General features: G+C 36.9%; 1 protein-coding gene across 3 annotated transcripts in view; it reads left to right on the forward strand.

The window, feature by feature from the left end:
- LOC143886579 (serine/threonine-protein kinase STY46-like) overlaps window positions 1-20284 on the forward strand; it is a 65009-nt gene that overhangs the window by 24455 nt on the left and 20270 nt on the right. For all 3 annotated transcript variants that reach the window (XM_077390628.1, XM_077390629.1, XM_077390630.1), the window contains 7 exons: window positions 1215-1390; window positions 1479-1586; window positions 3070-3143; window positions 3290-3465; window positions 12330-12425; window positions 17581-17661; window positions 17815-17868. In XM_077390628.1, coding sequence (XP_077246743.1) covers window positions 1215-1390; window positions 1479-1586; window positions 3070-3143; window positions 3290-3465; window positions 12330-12425; window positions 17581-17661; window positions 17815-17868 — 765 coding nt within the window. The remainder of the gene's footprint in view (window positions 1-1214; window positions 1391-1478; window positions 1587-3069; window positions 3144-3289; window positions 3466-12329; window positions 12426-17580; window positions 17662-17814; window positions 17869-20284) is intronic.

A 20284-nucleotide genomic window follows, 5' to 3' on the forward strand; every position in this document is an offset into this window, starting at 1 on the left:
GTTGGAAACCTAACCCTCATTACTTATGTATATATATTATTTCAGAATGACATAAATACACAGAAGGCATGGTTTTAAATTTCCACCGAAATCGACACCGAATGAACAAAATTTTTACGTTTACATGCCCACTAAAACATATAAAAAAAAGGCCGCCCAGTGCACAAGGCTCCCACCATTGCGAGGTCTGGTGAGGGCTAGATGTATGCAGCCTTACCCCTGCATTGCAGAGAGGCTGTTTCCGTGACTCGAACCCATGACTACCAGGTCACAATGGACCAACCTTACCGTTATGCCCACTAAAGCATATACAGAACTAAAATCATTAGTGTTTATTAGTATACTATATCAATTTGTGTTACAATATTATATTTATATAAATCACATGTGAAATGTGGTTATGCATTATGCACATGTGAAATGTGGTATGCATAGAATCATCAAATATGCAGGATAACGCATTTCGGTATTCAATGTTGTTAAGCAATTATGGGTGATTTGTTTTGTTTATGTGAGTTTTTTAATGTGTATTTGTGGTTATTCTAGCACTCCCTGAAGTTTCATCTTAAATGTCCATCGTTTGCATATATTTCTATATGTTTCTATGATTTTACCAAATTTCCACCAAAATTTCCATCCGAAACCGACTTGTTTCCATTTCTGTATGAAAGAAACACATACCTACACCTGAAACCATGCCTAAAGGGGCTTAATACATACCAGAGGATAAAAAACAGATGTATTTCAACAACTACCATGGCTTGAGTGGCAAGAGGGGGATCAGAGATGGAAAAGCAGTGGCGAATGTGCGTAGGGAGAGAGTACTATAAGTAAAATTAAAGCTTTGTTTGGCATTATGCCATCTTTCAACAATTGATATTAATTGGCAGCATGCCGGAGCATTTCAGTCTTAAGCTATTCCATGTTGCATTACTCATGGTGCTGGATTTAGTTGCATGGATGACCTTTTCTTATTGTTTTTCCTTGGTTTTATTCTCTCTTTCTACTAGTATGCCAATATACTAGAGAAGAACCTAATCATCATTTTGAGACATTGGGCGGGATCCACTTCACAGTGCTATTTATTTCCTCGCATTGTTAGCTTTCTGGACTATAGATGTTATTTGTCCTATTTGATCTTGTGGCTCTTTGATTTTTTTGTCAAGCACGAGCAAAAGGGATGTTTTTAATCAGTTTTTTGAAGTGCACTGCAGAAACAAGCATGGTCGAAACCTCATTCATTGTCTTCAATCACTGAGAATTTGCAATCTGGAATCGAATCTGTTCCCGAGCACGTAAAAATACCCACTGACGGAACTGATGTCTGGGAAATAGATGCCAGGCTGTTGAAATTCGAAAATAAAGTGGCGTCTGGTTCTTATGGTGATCTGTATGTTTTCCATATAATATATCTGGATTTTCATTTTGTGAGCGTAATTGTATGGGTCCTTGCTTAATTGATTTTTTGACTGATTCAGCTACAGAGGGAGTTATTGTAGTCAAGATGTAGCAATTAAAGTCCTCAAGCCCGAGCGTGTAAATGTGGATATGCAGCGAGAGTTTGCCCAGGAAGTCTATATTATGAGGTTTGTTAAATAGTATGAATGCTATTTGTAAATGATACCAAGTTCCTTTTTTTTCTGTTGCTTTTAATATTGTTTGATCAATCAACCCAAACAAGTATAGTTTTCTTTCATTAATGTAGTCACAGACATGTGCCTTCTGCCTAGACATGGGGTGTCTAATCCAGAGATGCTGGCAAATCTGGTACATAGGTTACATTCGTACAATTAATTGAAAATTTTATAAGCTATGACGCCTAGATATGGATATGGATATGAGGAGCGGAGATATTAATTGACATTTTTTGAGATCTAGGGCAAGAAATTTATACGGATATCCCGTGCAACTAGATATGAGGTGAGTGAAAAATTAAAACTCAACTAGATTTAACTTAAAAAGGATTTAATAGTACATCGATTGTCCATCTGTAATACGCATGGTAATTTAAATTGCGAATATGCAACACTAACAAATACGAAGCACGATAGTCAATCACGATAGTCAATTTACTCACTGTTCCATATGATTTAAGCATGATTGTTAATTTTATTTACCTAAGTTTCCATGTAGTATCTCATACCAGAATCGGCATCTTACTATGTCAGACACAGCACCTTGGGCCTATATAAGCTACGGGAACATAAATTATAAGTTGAACTGTCATAGAAAAAATTAATTCATATAACGTGGAAAAAAAAATTCATCCATATAATAGGTGGTAAAATAGTTAAGTTACTATTTTTCCCCAATAAGTTTTTTTTTTTTCATTTGTCTGATCTGCCGAGTGTAGTGTCTCCCTTTTTCTTTTTGGTAGGCATAGTATAACCACTCAATTGGACCATCATACAATGGGCCCATCCACATGACACCAACCTTTTTGGTTACATGCGTGGACATACGCATAGCCTCAAATATTTGTCTCCGGAATTTCTCGAGAAGGGCGTATCTTGATAGTTTTTTATTTTATTTTCAGGTTTATATCGGGAAAAAGTGGAAAAATAATTTATTTAAACTTGGAGAGGGTTAGGTGCTGCTGGGGCATTTGGGTATATTGGAATTGCATCATTCTACCTCGTACACTAAGTTATGTTGTTGAAAAATAGAACAGTCCAATAAAACTTTGCCCCAGTCCTGATAGGGTGATTTTGTCCCTGATTAATTGCACATATGTGTGGCATTTGTAACATGGCATAGACACATTACATCAGCTTTTAAGATATTCACATTCAGGTTTAGCAGTCCACCTTGTTGTATTGACCAGTGGGGTAAAATGACAAAATTACTTGACTCATATGGACGAGGTGTCGGGTACTAGTGGCTTTAAGTCTGAGGCATGTCAACTTGTGCATATGTGTGAACTCATGAATCTGGACCCCAAAATGAGAGTCTGGTTATTTTTTCCCGGGGGATCCGGATGTGCCTCTTTCTGTTGAACGATTCTCTGTTACTGGCTTCCTGGCAGGGATTTCTTCTTTATCTAATTCATCTCCTCTTTTGTCATTACAGGAAAGTTAGGCACAAGAATGTCGTGCAATTCATCGGTGCATGCACCAAGCCTCCAAGCTTGTGCATTGTGACAGGTATAACAATGGAATGATTTATCTGTCTCTATATCTTTAATCCTTAGAAGCTTTTTTTTTCATTTTGTAAACATGAGATCAGAATTTTCTCATGGATATTTTTTTGGTGGTGGTTATTTCCCCTCTATGTATTTTTCCCTCTTCAGAATACATGTCTGGTGGAAGTGTGTACGATTTCTTGCATAAACAGAAAGGTGTCTTCAAACTCCCATCGTTAATCAAAGTGGCAATTGATGTTTCTAAAGGAATGAACTACTTGCACCAAAACAATATAATTCACAGGGACCTGAAGGCTGCCAATCTTCTAATGGATGAAAATGAGGTACAGAGTATCAAATATTCAGTTAGATTAGCTCACTATCAGAATTTATCATTTTCCTCAATTATAACATGCAATGCATTTGTTAAAACAATATTGCTGACTGCACTTTCAAGTTGGTTTGTCTTGTGATCCATAAATTATTACATGTGATATTCTAATGAAATCCATGTCAATCAGAAACTAACAATTTTCAAAGTAGATAATATGCGACATTTGTTGATAGTAGTTTTGCTTCTAAATCCATGATCTCTCAGATATAGCATCAGCACTTTTTTTCTGGGAGCTTTGTCCTTCGGCTTCTACAGTTGCAGGGCTTTCTATCTCTTCAATAATTTCATACAACTATTGGAATCACTTCTCATTGCTTCAATGGAGTAAAATTGCTAAGTTTTGATCAAGGTGCTTCTTCCATTACATTGAAGTTCTGCATTAAAATTTGCACATTAGCTCTCTCATTGCTGAGGAGAGCTTAGAATCCTATGTTAACCTGTGAACAAAAATAGACAGTCAAGATGGTCATCCCTAGACAGAGTCCCCCACGTGTAGATGGAATAAAGTTGAACTTTGATGGGTCCATCTTGGACAACCCGGGACCAACTGGTACTGGGGCAACCATTGGAGATCATGAAGGATTGATGAGGTTAGTATTCTTTGGACTGGTGGGGAGAGGGTTCAAATGAAGTGCTAACATTGGCCTTAAGTAGCGGTCAAGTTGCTCATTTTATTCTTGAGGTTTTTACTATTATTGAGGGCATACATACATATTTATTTCCTTTTGTTTTGTTTCATCAATTTCGGATGAAACGATTCGTACCGGTAAAAAAACCAGCACAATACACATGAATGAAAACCCCCAGTCCAATTTCATTCCGTATTGGGTTGTTTCATTCTGATTTTTCCGTTTTAGACGAAATAATATGAAACAGGGCAAAACACCATACAGGGCAAAACACCATATTTCGTCCGAATGACTCTTTTAAGCCTATAATAACCCAGTTAATCTCTCATTTTCTTCACTTCTTTGTCTTTCACACTATTATCTTTCTCAAATCCTTCTACTCATCTCTATTCTCATTATTAAAATCAATCCAATTCCCCATACCAGTGGGATTTATGAAGTCATCAACTACTAGGGACCTCATTAGTCTAGTGAACATTGATGTCTTGATGGATTGGGTAACAGATGATGCTCCTATTGTTGTCACCATGGATGATTTAGGTTGACAAGTAGAAGAACCTACCGGTGTTACTGCTACATATGACGAAGATGAATATGTCGATCCTGGTGGGCAAAAGTGATTGAAAACAAGTACCGCTCGTGTTTTGGGCATTGGGAAACGGAGGATAAATTCAAGAAAAAAGGTAAAACTCCAGGGAGGGATATACTATGTTTTAAAGCAAAATTTCTAGAAGGAACAAAGTTCAGACTTCAGAGTATATGATGAGGACAGAGTAAGGATTTGGTGGGACAAGTGGTGCACTGATAATCCTTTAAGGATGGAGAATCGGTGGATCACCCTTAGAGAAAGGAATATGTTGATAGTTAATCATTGTGCTCTATGTACGAAGGATGGAGAATCGGTGGATCACCTTTTAGTTCACTGTAAGGTGGCTAGAGAGATATGGGGCAGATTACTGGCTAGATTTGGGATAGCATGGGTATTTCCAGCAAAAGTCATAGAGCTATTTGAAAGTTGGTCTATGGCACCATGGAAGAAAAAAGGCAAGATACTTTGGAAAGTTTGTTTCTTAGCTTCAATTTGGGTGCTTTGGAAAGAACATAACACGAGGACTTTTAAGGGATACACAAAGGGAGCGCAGTTTTTATTTAATAAGATGATTGCTCTAACTATATCTTGGGTTAAAACACTTGAGTCCTTCTGATTTGTATTGGCATATGATCTATGGCATGGTTGGAAAGAGATTTGCAACGAATCTAGCAATATTCCCAAAGTAGTTCAATGATGGTCGCTACTGAATCATGGAGTATTGAAATTGAATTTATTTTTTTGAAAGATATTTTGAAACTAAATTTTGCCGGATCCAGTTTGGGGAATCAGGCCCCTTCAGAAATGGGAGGTCTACTAAGGGATGATAATGGTATAGTATTATGGGCTTTTAGAGGTCCCATCGGAGTTGCAGACTATGTCACAAATATCGCCGATATTTTCAATTTCTCACGATAAATTCGCGCAATTAACTAAAAACATTTAAAACCCGTTATATTGCAATTTCTCGCCGGAAATTAAAATATCGCAATTTTATTAAACCAACGTCGCTCTTTCGGAAATCAGTTCCTTGATACTTTCTTCTTTTTCTTTTTTCACTGGTTCTAGGGTTTCTATTTTTTTTTGGAACGTTTCTAAGGTTTCTGCTTCTATTCTTTTCTGTTTATTTCATTTTTCTTCTATGGTTTTATATTTTTAGGATTTCTCTTCTGGTTTTGTTTTTGTTTTTTTCTGTTTTTCAATTTTTAGGGTTCCTGTTTTCCAGAATTTTTCAAGTGGCAGCAAGGGATTTTTTTCATGATAAATTGTTGTTTCCTAACGGTGAAAGAGAGAGATTTGAGAGGGCCGATTCAGATGAGAGCGATAGTGGCTAAAAATCAGTAAATAGTCATCAGATTTTGAGTTGAATTTTTTGTTTCCTGATTTTTAACCCCTTCTCACCACCTGGAGGCACTATTTTATTGATTTTCAGCCACTTCACCCGCCCAATTCCTCTCTGACTACTTGGAGTTGGAGGCCCCAATTTATCATTAAAAAAAATTCCTGGTAACTAAATGTGCCCTAAGCTCTGTTTGGATTGCATGAGTTTTTTGGAAAAGTTTGGAAAGGAAAAATATTTCTATAATTCCCTACTTTTTCAAGGCATGAAAAAGATAGTTTGAAACAGCCCTATTCAATTTTTATTTAAGAGGGAACTTCAATATATGATAATATCCCTTTAAATTAATCATAATCACATTATATTTCCCTCTTAATCATTGAAAGGAAAATTTTCCCAAGAAAAGTTTTTTCCATCAGAATATTTTTATTGAAATCCAAACAGGGCTTAAGGCATCAGAGAGATTGTGCCAATGGATTTTGAGTCCAAAACCAATTATTTGACTCAAATTCATGTTTAATTTTGAGTCCAACGATTGCTTTTGGACTTGCAATTGGCAAAATCTGAAACGGACAGGGCTTTACTAATTTTTTTTGTGTGCATAAAACTTTATTGTAGTTTAAACCAAGGTTTTAAATTTCGGTTTCGGTACCAATTTCGGACCCTAACGAAATCCAGAATTTCGGGCCGAAATTTGGTATTTCAATTCGAAATTTCGGGCCGAAATTCCAAAATTTTGTAACAATTTTTTTTTAAAAAATAAAATGGCATAAAATCGAAATTTCTGACTGAAATTACTGAAATTCCGAAATTCCGGAAATTTGGTAAATGGCGAAATCTGAAATTTCGGAAAATTTCGGTTTCGGTCCCCACCGAAATCCGAAATTTCGAATTTCTGCCGAAATTTAAAACCATGGTTTAAGCTGCCCCAACTTGCCTGCAAATAATTTTATAGTTTAAATTACCACACCTCTGCTCCTTTTGTTATGATAATTCCACTCCTCAATATGACATTGTTTTCTATTTAGATGTTAGAGTTGCACTTGGAGCAGCCCTACTGATTCTGACTAAGTCCCCAGGTGTAACTCTAAATAGATAACACTTGGACAATATAATAAATAAATCTGCAGCTTCTCTGTTCTTGCAGTTATTTGAAGTTCTTAAAAAACTTTGTTCCATCAAGAAAAAGCATTTTAATAGCTTCATCTCTGTAGACCTGCAATCATAAATGATTACTACTAACATTTACTAGACATATCAAACTCATGATTACTTTTTAATTTTTATCAATTAGGTAGTTCTTTTCCTATTTTTATCTTTGTTTAATTATTTATATATCTTCAATTTAGATTAATGAGCATCCACCTTATATTTGTAGTTACATTTAATATACAATTCCGAGAGAGAGGGATCAAATGTGGGAATATGCCGACGAAGAGGGCTCAACAGTTCATTGCAAGTTTTGTGGTGCAACATATTCTGGTGGGATTTCTCGTATAAAGTATCATTTAGCTCAAGTCAAGATGCGTGATGTTGCGGTATGTCCAAGCGTCCCTAAGTATGTGAAGAATATTGCTGCTGCCTCTGTCCGAGAGATTGAAAGAAAAGGGAGCAACAAGAAAGCTAAGATTTTAGATTACACCATGAAATCATCAAGTTCGTCATTCCTTAGTGGAGATTCGATACAAGAAGGTTCTCCTCCTCATTCCACTTCTTCTTTAAAAGGACAACCAACTATTATTAGTATGGTTAAGAAAAAGGAAAACGAAGTGGTAGATTTATTAATAATGAAAAGTATTGTTATGAATAATCTACCTTTCAACTTACTAAGGTCCGATGAATTTAAAGAGGCACTTGTTGCTATTGCAAATCATGGACCTGGATATGTTCCTCCTAGTAGTGAAATAGTGAGAACAAAACTATTAGGAACATTGAAGGAAAAGTTGAAGAATACATACAAGAGGTGAAAATGTCGTGGACAAAGACTGGTTGTACACTTATGTCTGATATTTGGACTGATGGAAGGAATCACCCACATATTAATCTTTTAGGTGCTTTTCCAAAAGAGGCTATTTTCTTGAAATCAGAATGCTGTGTGGGAAAGGTGAAGGATGCCAGCTATGTAGCTAATTTCATTTCTTCTGGCATTGAAGAAGTTGGACCAAACAATGTAGTTCAAGTCGTGGTTGTAGTTCAAGTTGTGGTTGATAATGGTTCTAATTATGTGGCAGCAGGTTATATAATAGAGACCAAATATCTAAATATTTTTAAGACTAATTGTGCAGCACACTGTTTGGATTTGATTTTGGAAGATCTCTATAAGTTGCCTTTTGTGCAAGTTGTCGTTGTAAATGCATGAAAAATTGTTAAATTCATCTATAAATATCATGCAACAACGGATGTGATGAGGGTGCATAGTAAAGGAAGAGACTTACAAAGGCCTGCAGTGACACGATTTGCGACACACTTTTTATGTTTCTGCTCAATTTTAAAGCAGGAAGATGGATTGAGATACATGGTAGCATCTCCTGATTGGAGGAATTTAAATCAGGCCAAATCAGATGAGGGGAGGGAAGTTACAGAATTATTACAAGGAGATAAATTTTGGCAAGATGGAAAGGAGATAATTTGTTCCATCGTACCTTTGATTAGGGTATTAAGAATGGTAGATAGTGATAGATCTACAGTTGGATATTTATATGAATCAATAGATAGAGCGAAAGTGGGAGACTTGATAAATACGTGCCATTATGGAATATTAGAATGATAATTTGCATAGCCCTCTGCATGCAGCCTCTGCTTATCTCAATCCTCAATTATTTTATAATAACATGGTGAGCATGGATCTAGAGGTGAGGACTGAACTTGATAAAGTTATTGAGAAGATGGTTTCAGGAACAAGCCACAATAAAGATTTAGCTGTGGAACTCACAAGGTATCATGGACGAGATCCTAAGGTATTTGGATGCCTTACATTGGCATGTCTTGATACAGCTCATCTAAGTAAGTTTCTATTTGATTTATTTGATTAATGACATTAATTTTATTAGAATGATTACTAATATTATTATTTTTCCTTTATGTAGGACTTTGGTGGGATATGTACGGTTTAGAACTTCCCATTCTTCAGGAGGTAGCTGTTAAAATATTAAGCCAACCATGCAGTTCTTCGGCCTGTGAGAGAAATTGGAGTGCATTTGAGGCAGCCCACACCAAGAAGAGAAATAGATTAGAGCCGGAAAAAACTACATGACTTAGTCTATGTGCGGATGAATTTACATATGAAGAAGACCAGTGCAAAGAAACAAATGCGTGATGCAATGCCAATATCTATGAAAGATTTAGAAGCATTTGTGGATGGCGATATAGACCCTTGGGAAGGATTAGAAGTTCATCCGTTCTACGCCAATGAGAATGAAGATTCAGGAGAAGAAGACGATGACTCTGAAAATGTTGAAGATTTTTTATTTGATGCATATAATTTGTAATGATCTTAATTTGAGTACTCAGAGACTTTATTTGATAATTGATTGTTTATAGCGATGCGAATTTTATAACTTTTCTTCACATTAATAGAATTTAAGGTGTTGACGCGGGTTCCTAGATAAAGTTCAGGTTAAAAAAGTTACATATATATATATATATATATATATATATATATATATATATATATATGTGTGTGTGTGTGTGTGTGTATATATATATATATTTATTATAATTATTTTTTGAATGGTTTTATCCCATTAAAGAAATATCTTTTTATGATTTTTTTAATTTAATATTTAATATTTTAAAATAATTTTATTTTTACCACTTTTTCCACATAAAAACCCGAAAATTTTTTTTTTTTAATATTTCCCGAGATTTTCCCTTACCAAGAAATTCCCGAGAACAAGATTTGTGACATAGGTTGCAGACTCCAATAAGATAGAAGTTCGGGCCGTACATCAAGGGATCAAATTACTCCAAAACTTGGATCTAAATAAGGTGATCATCGAAGGTGACTCTCTTAATGTCTTCATATGGTTAAGAAGATCAAGGATTGTTCCATGGATATTTGCATCTTTATTCGACGAGATTCACGATAGGATTGGGTCAACATCTATTTCTTTCAACCATGTAAGGAGGTCATCAAATGACGAGGCGGATAAATTGGTCTGAGATTGGGTTTCAAGGGAGAGCTTTGAGTTCTTTGATTTTCTTCCTCCCTAGTTTTTGTACTTCCTTTCTTTTTTGGATTTTCTCTTTTTATTGTATCTCTCCTGTAATTGAGGGGATCGCCTTGGTCCTCTTCTTTTCCAATATAATCGCCTTGGTCCTTTTTTTTTAATTAGCTGACCCCAACTAGTTTGGGACAAAGGCTTAGTTGAGTTGAGTTGAGTTAAATTGAGACCATGCAAAAAAAAAAAAAAACGATTTGAATCCCATGATTGAATCTTACTTCGTATGAATCTTACAATTTTTTATTGAATCTTACGATTCGGTCTTAAATCATACGATTCATGCGATTTATCCAAAATAATTTTTGTATAAAATAAAATTAGACTTTCTTTCGAAATAACCCATTTCCTTTATACATTACAAGAAGCCTTTGAAATCCCTCTCACTAGAAGGAAGACGACGGAGGAGTAGGGGTTCGAATGAATCGAACAAGTCAAGCATAGTGCATGTGCTTGAAGGCATTACTTACATCGTGGTGGGAGACGACCATAATGAGCACAACACTGGTGACTCCGGTAGATTGATATTTGTCATTTGATGTTTGAAACTTTGAGAATTGATATGATCTTGGGTCTTTTTTTTTATTTTTAAGATTATTATCCAATATGTATGGGTTTGGATGAGAAATAGATGATTAGTGTGTCAGGTTTGTTAGCAAACAATTAGTATTACGATATTGAATGACTAATTACTGTAATTTCTATTTGAATTAATGAATTTGGGTGAAAAATGAATAATTGGCTATTTTTTATTCTTTAAATTGTTTATAGTTTTTCGAAGCATAAAAAACTTCTTTATTGTTATATATATATATATATTTGGAAAAGGTTTATGAGCTCAAGCTTAGTCTGAGCTAGAGCTCAGAAACCCTACCTCCCATTGTTGGTTGAGTCATCCAACCCATTAGTTGTATAGGTTATGGTTAGGGTTAGGGTTATGGGTTATGGTTAGGGTTATGATTAGTGGATGTTTAGAATGGATGGCTAGGCTGCTATAGATCGGATGGTTAGGATTATGGTATGGAGCTGTTTTGTTAGGAACACTCTATCTATGTGAGGTAGTGTCAAATGGATGGGTTGGATGAGTCAACCTACCATGGGAGATGGTGTATTCTAAGCTCTCGGCTGCGCTAGAGCTCAGAAACCACGCCCTCTATTTGAATGAATCTTTTGATTTAAGATTTGGTTCCTATTTTCAAAACCTCAAGACTAACAAATCAGGTTTCAAAAATAAAAAAACTCTATCTTGGTTTATGAGTGGAGCAAGTATTGCAAGTTTTCAGTAGTTATTTTTCTTACATAGCATTATTACACATTCACACAATGTTATCAGGTGACGCCAAGTCCAGCTCAAGATATAGGCTTTTAAAAAAATGTTATGGGGTCAGAGTGGCTCTCTATAATGAGGGCCGCCTTGATATGATGGGCCATGCCTTCTCTCCGTATCTAATGGTCCCACTGTGATTGAATATTTGAATGATTCTTACCTCCATTACAAGGCCTTCATCAAATAGGCATGATTTTATGGGCTTTGGAAAGGACAGCAAAAGTTGATTTCTTGGGTGTGTTGATTGGGCTGACCGGGTTGGCTTTGGGTCCAGGCCAAATATACGCCCTAGTGGCTGCCTAGTAGATAAGTGTCCATGTTGCACATGTGTACGTTGAAGCACATTGCCCAAATGATTGGACTTTATGTGGTCCTAGAAGATTTCTAGCTTTGTCTTAAATTCGAGTCTTTTACGACATGATCGAATCTAACATGGCGATTTTGACATGGTTCACTGAAATCTATAATAAGTGCCTCAAACTTGCTGTGAAAGCATAATGAATAGGTTCAAGTGCCCCAATGCCTTTCAAAATTCATTGGTATCGCTTAATGTACTTGTCTCCTTTTATGTATCATTTCTTGTTATGTTTTTCAACTTTTCTATTTCTTTGTTAAACTCTATCAGGTTTGTGTTGAGATAGCTTGTAGAATTTTATTATGCTTTTGATGCTTCTTTTACTTTGTTGAAATACTCTGAGCACTTACTGCAGGTTGTCAAGGTTGCCGATTTTGGAGTTGCCAGGGTGCAAGCTCAATCTGGAGTTATGACTGCCGAAACTGGGACATATCGTTGGATGGCCCCTGAGGTGCAACTTCTTGGACATTCTATTTTAATATTTTGACATGTTCATCACATTTCTGATCTTGAAATTTTACTTATAAATATTTAGATTTGTTCAAATGTTCCTCACGCTTCTCAAAGTATGATTACTCAGTGCTTTACATATCTTTTCCTTTACAGTCTCCGGTGCATAGATATATTTTGCCTCAATCATTATTAACATAGTATTCATGTATGTGTTTATTGTTTAGAATACTTGTGTGATCACTCATTCTCAATTTTAATCTCTTCTCACTTTAGCCTTCTGTCCTTTTCCATCAAGCATTTTCTTTGAAATATGGATAGTTCTTTTTCTCACTTGCTGAATCGTGAACAATGTTGTTTAACTATGAGCATAATATGTGTGCGAGCTGATTGTGGAAGTTTCACAGTTTAACTAAAGATATTTGTATCGTTCTAAATCTACTTCCATATGGAGCGGATTTACACCTTGGATCTTCAAAAGAAATTCTTTTTCACTTGATTCCACAGAAATCTCTAGTTTTCCATCTATTTTTGGCCCTTTGTGGTATTTAACACTTAAAACACCACAAGAGGTTCTCAGTCTGCAAAAGGTGTGCTTGAAATGGAAATGCCAACAAATATTCAGGGTGTGATAATGGATCATGGACTATCGAGGTGCACATTGTAGAGAGGAAGCACCATTTCCCAAGAGATGTGGGATGAAAAATATGGTGTGGAGAAGAATCCCCTACAACATTTCAGTGGTTGATAAAGGAGGTTAATGCAGAGGCTGGGTTTAATTAATTGTGGTTGTGCATTAGAAGATGATAAAGATTATAAAGAAGACTCCGATAATTTGATGTTGTGTATTGTGTTCATGCAGATGTTCTTGACAGTGTTGGTTCTTATTGGGATTTAAGTCTTTAACTGCAATGGTTGTGGTATGGGTTTCGCTTGTGACAAAATTGAATCATGTCGGTTTCGGGTGAAAATTTCAGTGGAAATCCTGTAAAAATCTCGAAAACGTATGCAAATCATGAACATTTAAGATTTTTTTTTTTTTTGAAATGGCTAAATATATTCAATAAACAGGGGGAGGACCGAGAAGGACCACCCCAAAATACACAATATAATACAAAATTACAAGATAACAAAAAACCATCAAGGAGGTAAGAAATCAAACCACTCCAATCCCACTCGACTAACCCCTTCCCTAGCCAAGGAGTTAGCATCCCCATTAGCGGATATCCTCACGTGGTTAAAAACTATAGAAGATCCCGAAATAAGATCATCTATTTCATCAAAAAGAGAAGAGAAATGCCACGGAGGCAACACCAATCTACGCAACCATCGAATCACATTAAGTGAATCACCCTCCGCAATGGTGTAATCCATAGCACCTCTATCAAGCCTTTTGATACCCTGATAAACCGCCTTAACCTCCGCCTCCGTAGCGTCACATATCCCTAAAGGGCTAGAATAGGGCCAAACAACATTCCCACCATCATCACGACAAAGTCCTCCAATGCCTGCAGGCCCCGAGTTCCCAAAACTCGGCCCATCGAAGTTTAATTTGAACATACCAATAGGCGAAGCCTCCCATCGCTGAGCAATTTGAGGCCGATCCTCCCTTCTGAAACACATTTCCCGCCACCCCTCCCATAGGGTCAAAAGCCGACACAAACCAGAAAGCCAGAAGAGTTCCCGCCCAAGATATGGTAAGAGTGATAATTTTGATGTAAAGCTAATAAAGGGACTTAGTCGATCCCCCAAACACTCTAGAAATTCTCTCCTTCCAAATCACCCACCATGTAGCAAGGAGGCAAATTCTCCACAACAATTTACCTCTCTTTTTCCACAGCACCATGACCCAACTGAGAATCAAATCGGGAATAGACATTGGAAATATCCAGCAAATGCGAAACCTCAGTAGAATATAGCTCCATATCTCATGGGCAAAAGAGGAATGCATGAAGAGATGACCCACAGATTCACCATCTTCCAAACATAAGGGGCAATGATCAACAAGCCACATACCATGACTCCGTAGGAAGTTGATCGTTTGAATCCGATCGCGACATACTGCCCAACCGAAGATACAAACTCTAGGACGGCATGGAATTTTCCTCAATGTGATGGTTTTTAATGTGTATTTATGCTTATTCTAGCTTTTACACACTAAAAACCATCACATCAGTAAAAACAACACCACTCATAATGGTTTAATAAACATCGAACGCCTAGTCACATACGTTATCGCGCATGTTTGTTAATTCAATGCATACCACGTTTCACGTGTAAATCCTATAAATATTCATACATATCATATACATTACGTTTCACATACAATTCATATAAATATAATGATGTGACAAATATTGGCATAGTATGTCGCCGATACACTTCCGGTTTTGGTTTCGGTTTCGGTATGCGATGAAAGCGGGAACATTTCGCTCCCTTCATGTTATTTCCATGGAAATTTGAAACCATGCCCAGCGTCTGTTCCGTTACCACGAAACTCACAGAAAAGAAAAGATAAAGAAAATAAACTATGTAGCAAAAAGAAAAGAAAAGAAATTAAAAAAAAGGACATTTTGTTCTCAGGAAAAGAAAAGAAAAGGAGTCTACAGAGCCATCTTAAACCTCAAGACGATCGACGATTCGGAAAAACCCTGATAAGTTTTATCTGGAAAAAGAAAAACCAGTGCGTCTCTTCTTCTTCTTCTCTTCTCATATCTGGAAAAACGAAGACACGATTGTAGGTAGATAAAAAGGGAGCGTTTTTGGGTTTTATGGATCTGAAGAAAGTTTGCTGTAAATTGCCCAGCTAAAGTAAATTCCCAGATGAGGAAAAGGGGCTCGCACTATTTCCTCTACAACTCATTCTTTTTAATGAATCTGAAGCTAAGAAAATTGGAGCCCCGAAATCGACCAGATTGTCACATATTTCCCGTTATGATCGACAATCCCCCCTTCACCCGCTCACAGCAGCTGGGAGAGAGAGAGAGAGAGATAGAGCATCATTTTTTCTTCTCACCAGAAATCATCTCTAGCCATGATCGACCGTTTTCTTCTCTCCTTTTTTCCTTTTGTTTGCTCTGGCCAAACGCCGCCAGCGACACAGCAGCCGTTGAGAACGAGAGGCAATATATGAGGTTGTGCTTATGTTAGAATGTTAGATCGGGAAGGAAAAGTCGAAGAAACAACCCATTTCCATTGCTCATCAACGGAAACCGAAGTGACAGAAATGTGATGCCACATCAGTCGAGACAGCATCCACACAAGCAATTTTTTTTAAAAAAGTTTCTGCAGAAACCAAGAAAATGTATGTTCAACTTTGAGAGAAAAATGAGGGTTTTCACCCCGTTTCTGCTGAAAAGAAAGCAAGTGAACAAGATCCCAAGCAACAACAGGAAGGGGACTTGGACCAAGACTTTGTTACTTGTGCAGTCCCTTTAGGCTGAGCATGAACTGACCTCATGAAGCAGTCAACACATATAGAGGCGTACTAGGAGCAATTCTGAGTTAATTTTTCTATGGAAACACCATTAAAACAAACATACAGAAGTGTCCTCTCAGAAACATCAAGAATAATGCCCATGGCGATGTCCCTCCAACCAAAAGTGCACCAATGGATGCTCATGCATTGCTCCAGCCATATGAAATCACCACATCCTGTCCATGGCAGGAATGCATCATCAAAACCATGTTGTAGATCCATGACTGTTCTATGATGGGCTTGCTAGTAACAGAATCACTGGATCATGTGAGGTGTAGTAAGGTCAAGTGGTCGCAACCCTTGGAATTTTGGTCCATTGTCCTTAAAACAGATAGAAACGATCCTCGAAGCATGGTTCTCAAAACAATGATCTATCCTGATCAAATATGCTAAAGCTGCAAAAATATTCAGCTGTGGGATCTTACAAGCCTCAGTTTTGGGAAAAAAGAATTATAAATAACAATAATAATTTTAGAAGTTATAATTTTATACCTCTATAATTATCATAGGGGAGCAAATTAAATCTAAACTCAAAAGCTAATTTATGTACTCTGGTACTAAAGCACAAGGTTTTAAATTTCAGTTTCGGTCGAAACATTTTGGATTCGGTGGAAATCTTGTAAAATCGCATAAATGTATGGAAGCATATGCAAATGATGAAGTTTTAAGATGAAACTCTGGGAAATGCTAGAATAAGCACAAATACATACTTAGAAACCTTCGCATAAGCAAGAAAGCCATCCATAATGACTTAATCACATCCATCACCCAATGACATGCGTTGTCGCACATATCTAGAACATTAAATGAAATAATGTACAATGTAATGAAGTATAAGTACAATGCCCCGCCTCCCATCTAAGGACCCCAACTCTTTGTCAATACCACATAGAGTTATGACATGTTATTGGTTCCATGCTGATCTGACATCCCATGCGTAAGATATGGTTACTTTGCTGTGCAGTTCAATGATGTTGTCTACCAAATATCATTCTCTGCATTAATGAAATGAAATGAAATGCAATTAATATCTTTTCAATTTTTGTCGTTCCGATCATTTTGGTCGAAATTTTGGGGAAATAATGAGGTGGAAGGAATTCATGCAGATTTCGTTTAGGTGGGAATGGAAATAGAAACATTTTGGTCATTTCGGGGAAATTTCCGAGAAATTTAAACCATGCTAGAACACTGTTTTGAAATGCTAGAATACTGTTTTGAAATGCTGTTGATTTATTTACAGATGCTTGCTGACCAATATTCGAGTGGAGGATAGTGGAATCCCACCTTTTGGTTGGAATTACACCTAATTTCATTTTTTGAAGATAATATGCTTTTTTCGGTGATGTTATGTTGGATAGCATGCAACAAACAATGGGTAACTTGTATAATAGAATAGATCTTATCCGTGACAATCTATCTTACAATCAAATAGCCACAGTAAGTATTACATGTCCCAAAGCATGACTTAGATTGTGTTTGCACCTCAGTTTGTATAGAAACTTAGTGTTTGATGCCATTTGATATTTTTGTTCTTCTTAATGTCGTTTAACCATGCGCATTTTACTCTTCTAATGGAATGGCTGGACATAAGTGCGTAATTTTACTGCTAATTATTGTTAACTATGTTCAAAGGTTTCTTTCTCCTGGCATTTTCTTATAACCATGGTTATCACTGAAGGTCATAGAACACAAGCAATATGATCACAAGGCAGATGTTTTCAGTTTTGGAATCGTGCTATGGGAGCTGCTCACAGGGAAGGTGACTACTTGTAACATTGTCTTAGAACTTAAGCTAAATCTTCGGTTTAATATTTGGCATTCACTTTTTATTTTTGTTAGATTGTGATGGCTTAATTTTTCTGTAAGTCTGACCAGCTTTATGTTACGTATGATTTGTTTATTACTTTTCCAGCTTCCTTATGATTACTTAACCCCATTACAAGCAGCTGTAGGCGTAGTTCAGAAGGTATGCATCCGTTCCTAATTATTTCTAAAATTTTCAAAATATTTAAGTTTGTAATCACTTGTGAGTTTGATTTTACTTTTAGCTTTATATGTGATATAGCTGAGGTCGTTTAGCTTTATTTTCATTTTTATTTTTTGAAAAGTGACAGAAATTTTCATTGATACTATGAAAGGTACATTTGGGACCAGAAGTCCCAGCCATGGTTTTAATTTTCTGCCGAAACGCTTTGTTTTGGCCGAAATATTTCGGTTTCGGCAGAAACCGAAATGAAATTCATATGAAGTCATTTCTTTACAAGATTTCGCCGGAATTTCGCCGAAATTCCGAAATTTTGGTTGAAATTTCATTTTTGGACTTTTTACAAAACTTCCACCGAAATTTTTAAGATGTGCACCGAAATGTTATAATTTCCACCAAAATTTATGAAATTTCCACCGAAATAGCCGAAATTGACACCAAAATTTTAGAAATTTCGGTCGAAATTAAAAAAATAAACGAGATCATAATCATATTTTTACTTGATTTTGGCCTAAATTTTGGCCCGAAACCGACACCGAAGCCGAAATTCAAAACCTTGGTCCCAGCTAGTATTACAAAGCGCATCAATAAAGCATGGCTGGAAGAATTTCTAAGCCATGAAGAGATGTAAAAACTAAAAGTTGTAGAGAATGTCAGACTGCTTCTGACCAGCTTCAAACTTCCCTTTCTTCACTAAAGTCACTGCCAAGATTCTTACAACATCCCGAGCATCCTTTCATAAAAGATCTAAGGCTCCCACTTAAACAGTCACTGGATGGTATTCTGGCAAAAGATCTTGCTAGGCGAAAGATCAAGGTCTCTCAAGCCTATGGAGAACTCTACAATTCATCCCACCTGGAGGCCACACATGTCCACCTTCTAAATCAGTGAAATCTCCATAACAGCCCATCAGGATAAAACACACCACCTGGCTAAAGTACCTCCACGAGCGAAAGACCGGAGTCTCTCAAGCCTACTCAGGATTATAACATTTGGTATCACCTGGGGAACTTTCAAACATCTTCTTGTGATGAGGAAATCTTACAACAAACATCAAACCTTCTAAATTCAACTTCAACCATCCCCCTAACTACATAAAGAAACGCTAAAATCTACCAGATTGAAACTTCACTAAGACAACAAACCCTATAAAAAAACCCTTCTTATCCCATGAAACTCCTTCACCTTATGAAGCCAGAAATCCGAACCTTCCAAATCCAATAACCGTAAAACAACTTCGTCAAGATCCCACTGAGGATTTCACACCTAGAGACAGAAAAGCCGTAATGTAGAAAAAAGAAAACACAAAAGACTAAGCCCAAAAGATATCTACAAGTACAAAAGGAGGGGGGGAAATTTCTAAGAACTGGGGTCAGGGGACCCATCCTTTTCCTGACCCTGATTTTTGACTACTTCCTTTTCCTTGTCTTTTTCCTTTGCCGGTTGGTCTTTTTCCTTTGCCGGTACATTGGGGACACGAAAGACCGGAGGTCGTTTAGCTTTATATGTGATATAGCTGAGGTTTATTTTCAAAAGAAATATGAGAGTGAAACAAATGCATCTACAGTGACACCTATACGTACATATCAGGATTTGCTAGGGACCATCGCTGAAGGCATTTCGCGAGCCGGCTGTTGCATGAGAGAACGGCCACATTGGCTCACTTTTCAACAGATTTGTCTTATTCATTTAATTCATCTGAGGTGGCTGCTCTCTCATGCAACAGACGGCTCGCGAAATGCCTTTTGCATTAGTCCCTAGCTTGAAGATCCAATATATCTACGCTAACTGCTCTCGAAATGCATTGGCCCACCTTGTTTTACAATAACGTTAGCAGGTAAACTTACCTGCTAACGTTAGCAGGAACCCTTTCCTCTCTCTCTCTCTCTCTCTCTCTCTCTCTCTCTCTCTCTATATATATATATATATATATATATATATATATATATAGAGAGAGAGAGAGAGAGAGGAGTTTCTACACACTAGTGTAGATAAGTTATCTACACACTAGCTTAAAATACAGTGGGGGCCACATTGTTTGGGTGATCCAAAGCATTCATTTGATGGGCCCTCGCATAGATAGCGTGTGCCAAAAAATCAGCTGCGTAGGATCATTCTAACCATTCGAATCATGAGAGGCAAAAAATGGAGAGATTTGTGAAGGTTTATACACATCTTATTTTACCTCTACAAATCGTAGGGTTGGGTTGATCCTATGGAGCTGATTTTTTGGGCACACCCTATCTATGTGAGGGCCCTATCTATGTGAGGGCCAATCAAATGAATGCTTTGGATCACCCAGACAATGTGGCCCCCACTGTACGGACCACATCATAGGTTGATCCAAACCGTCCATGTAATGGAACACAACATCAATAGGTTGTGCCCGTAAAATCAT

The sequence above is a fragment of the Tasmannia lanceolata genome, unplaced genomic scaffold (assembly GCF_043159265.1).
Source record: "Tasmannia lanceolata isolate RefF3 unplaced genomic scaffold, GAP_Taslan_0.1 ptg000011l, whole genome shotgun sequence".
NCBI classification, from domain to species: domain Eukaryota; kingdom Viridiplantae; phylum Streptophyta; class Magnoliopsida; order Canellales; family Winteraceae; genus Tasmannia; species Tasmannia lanceolata.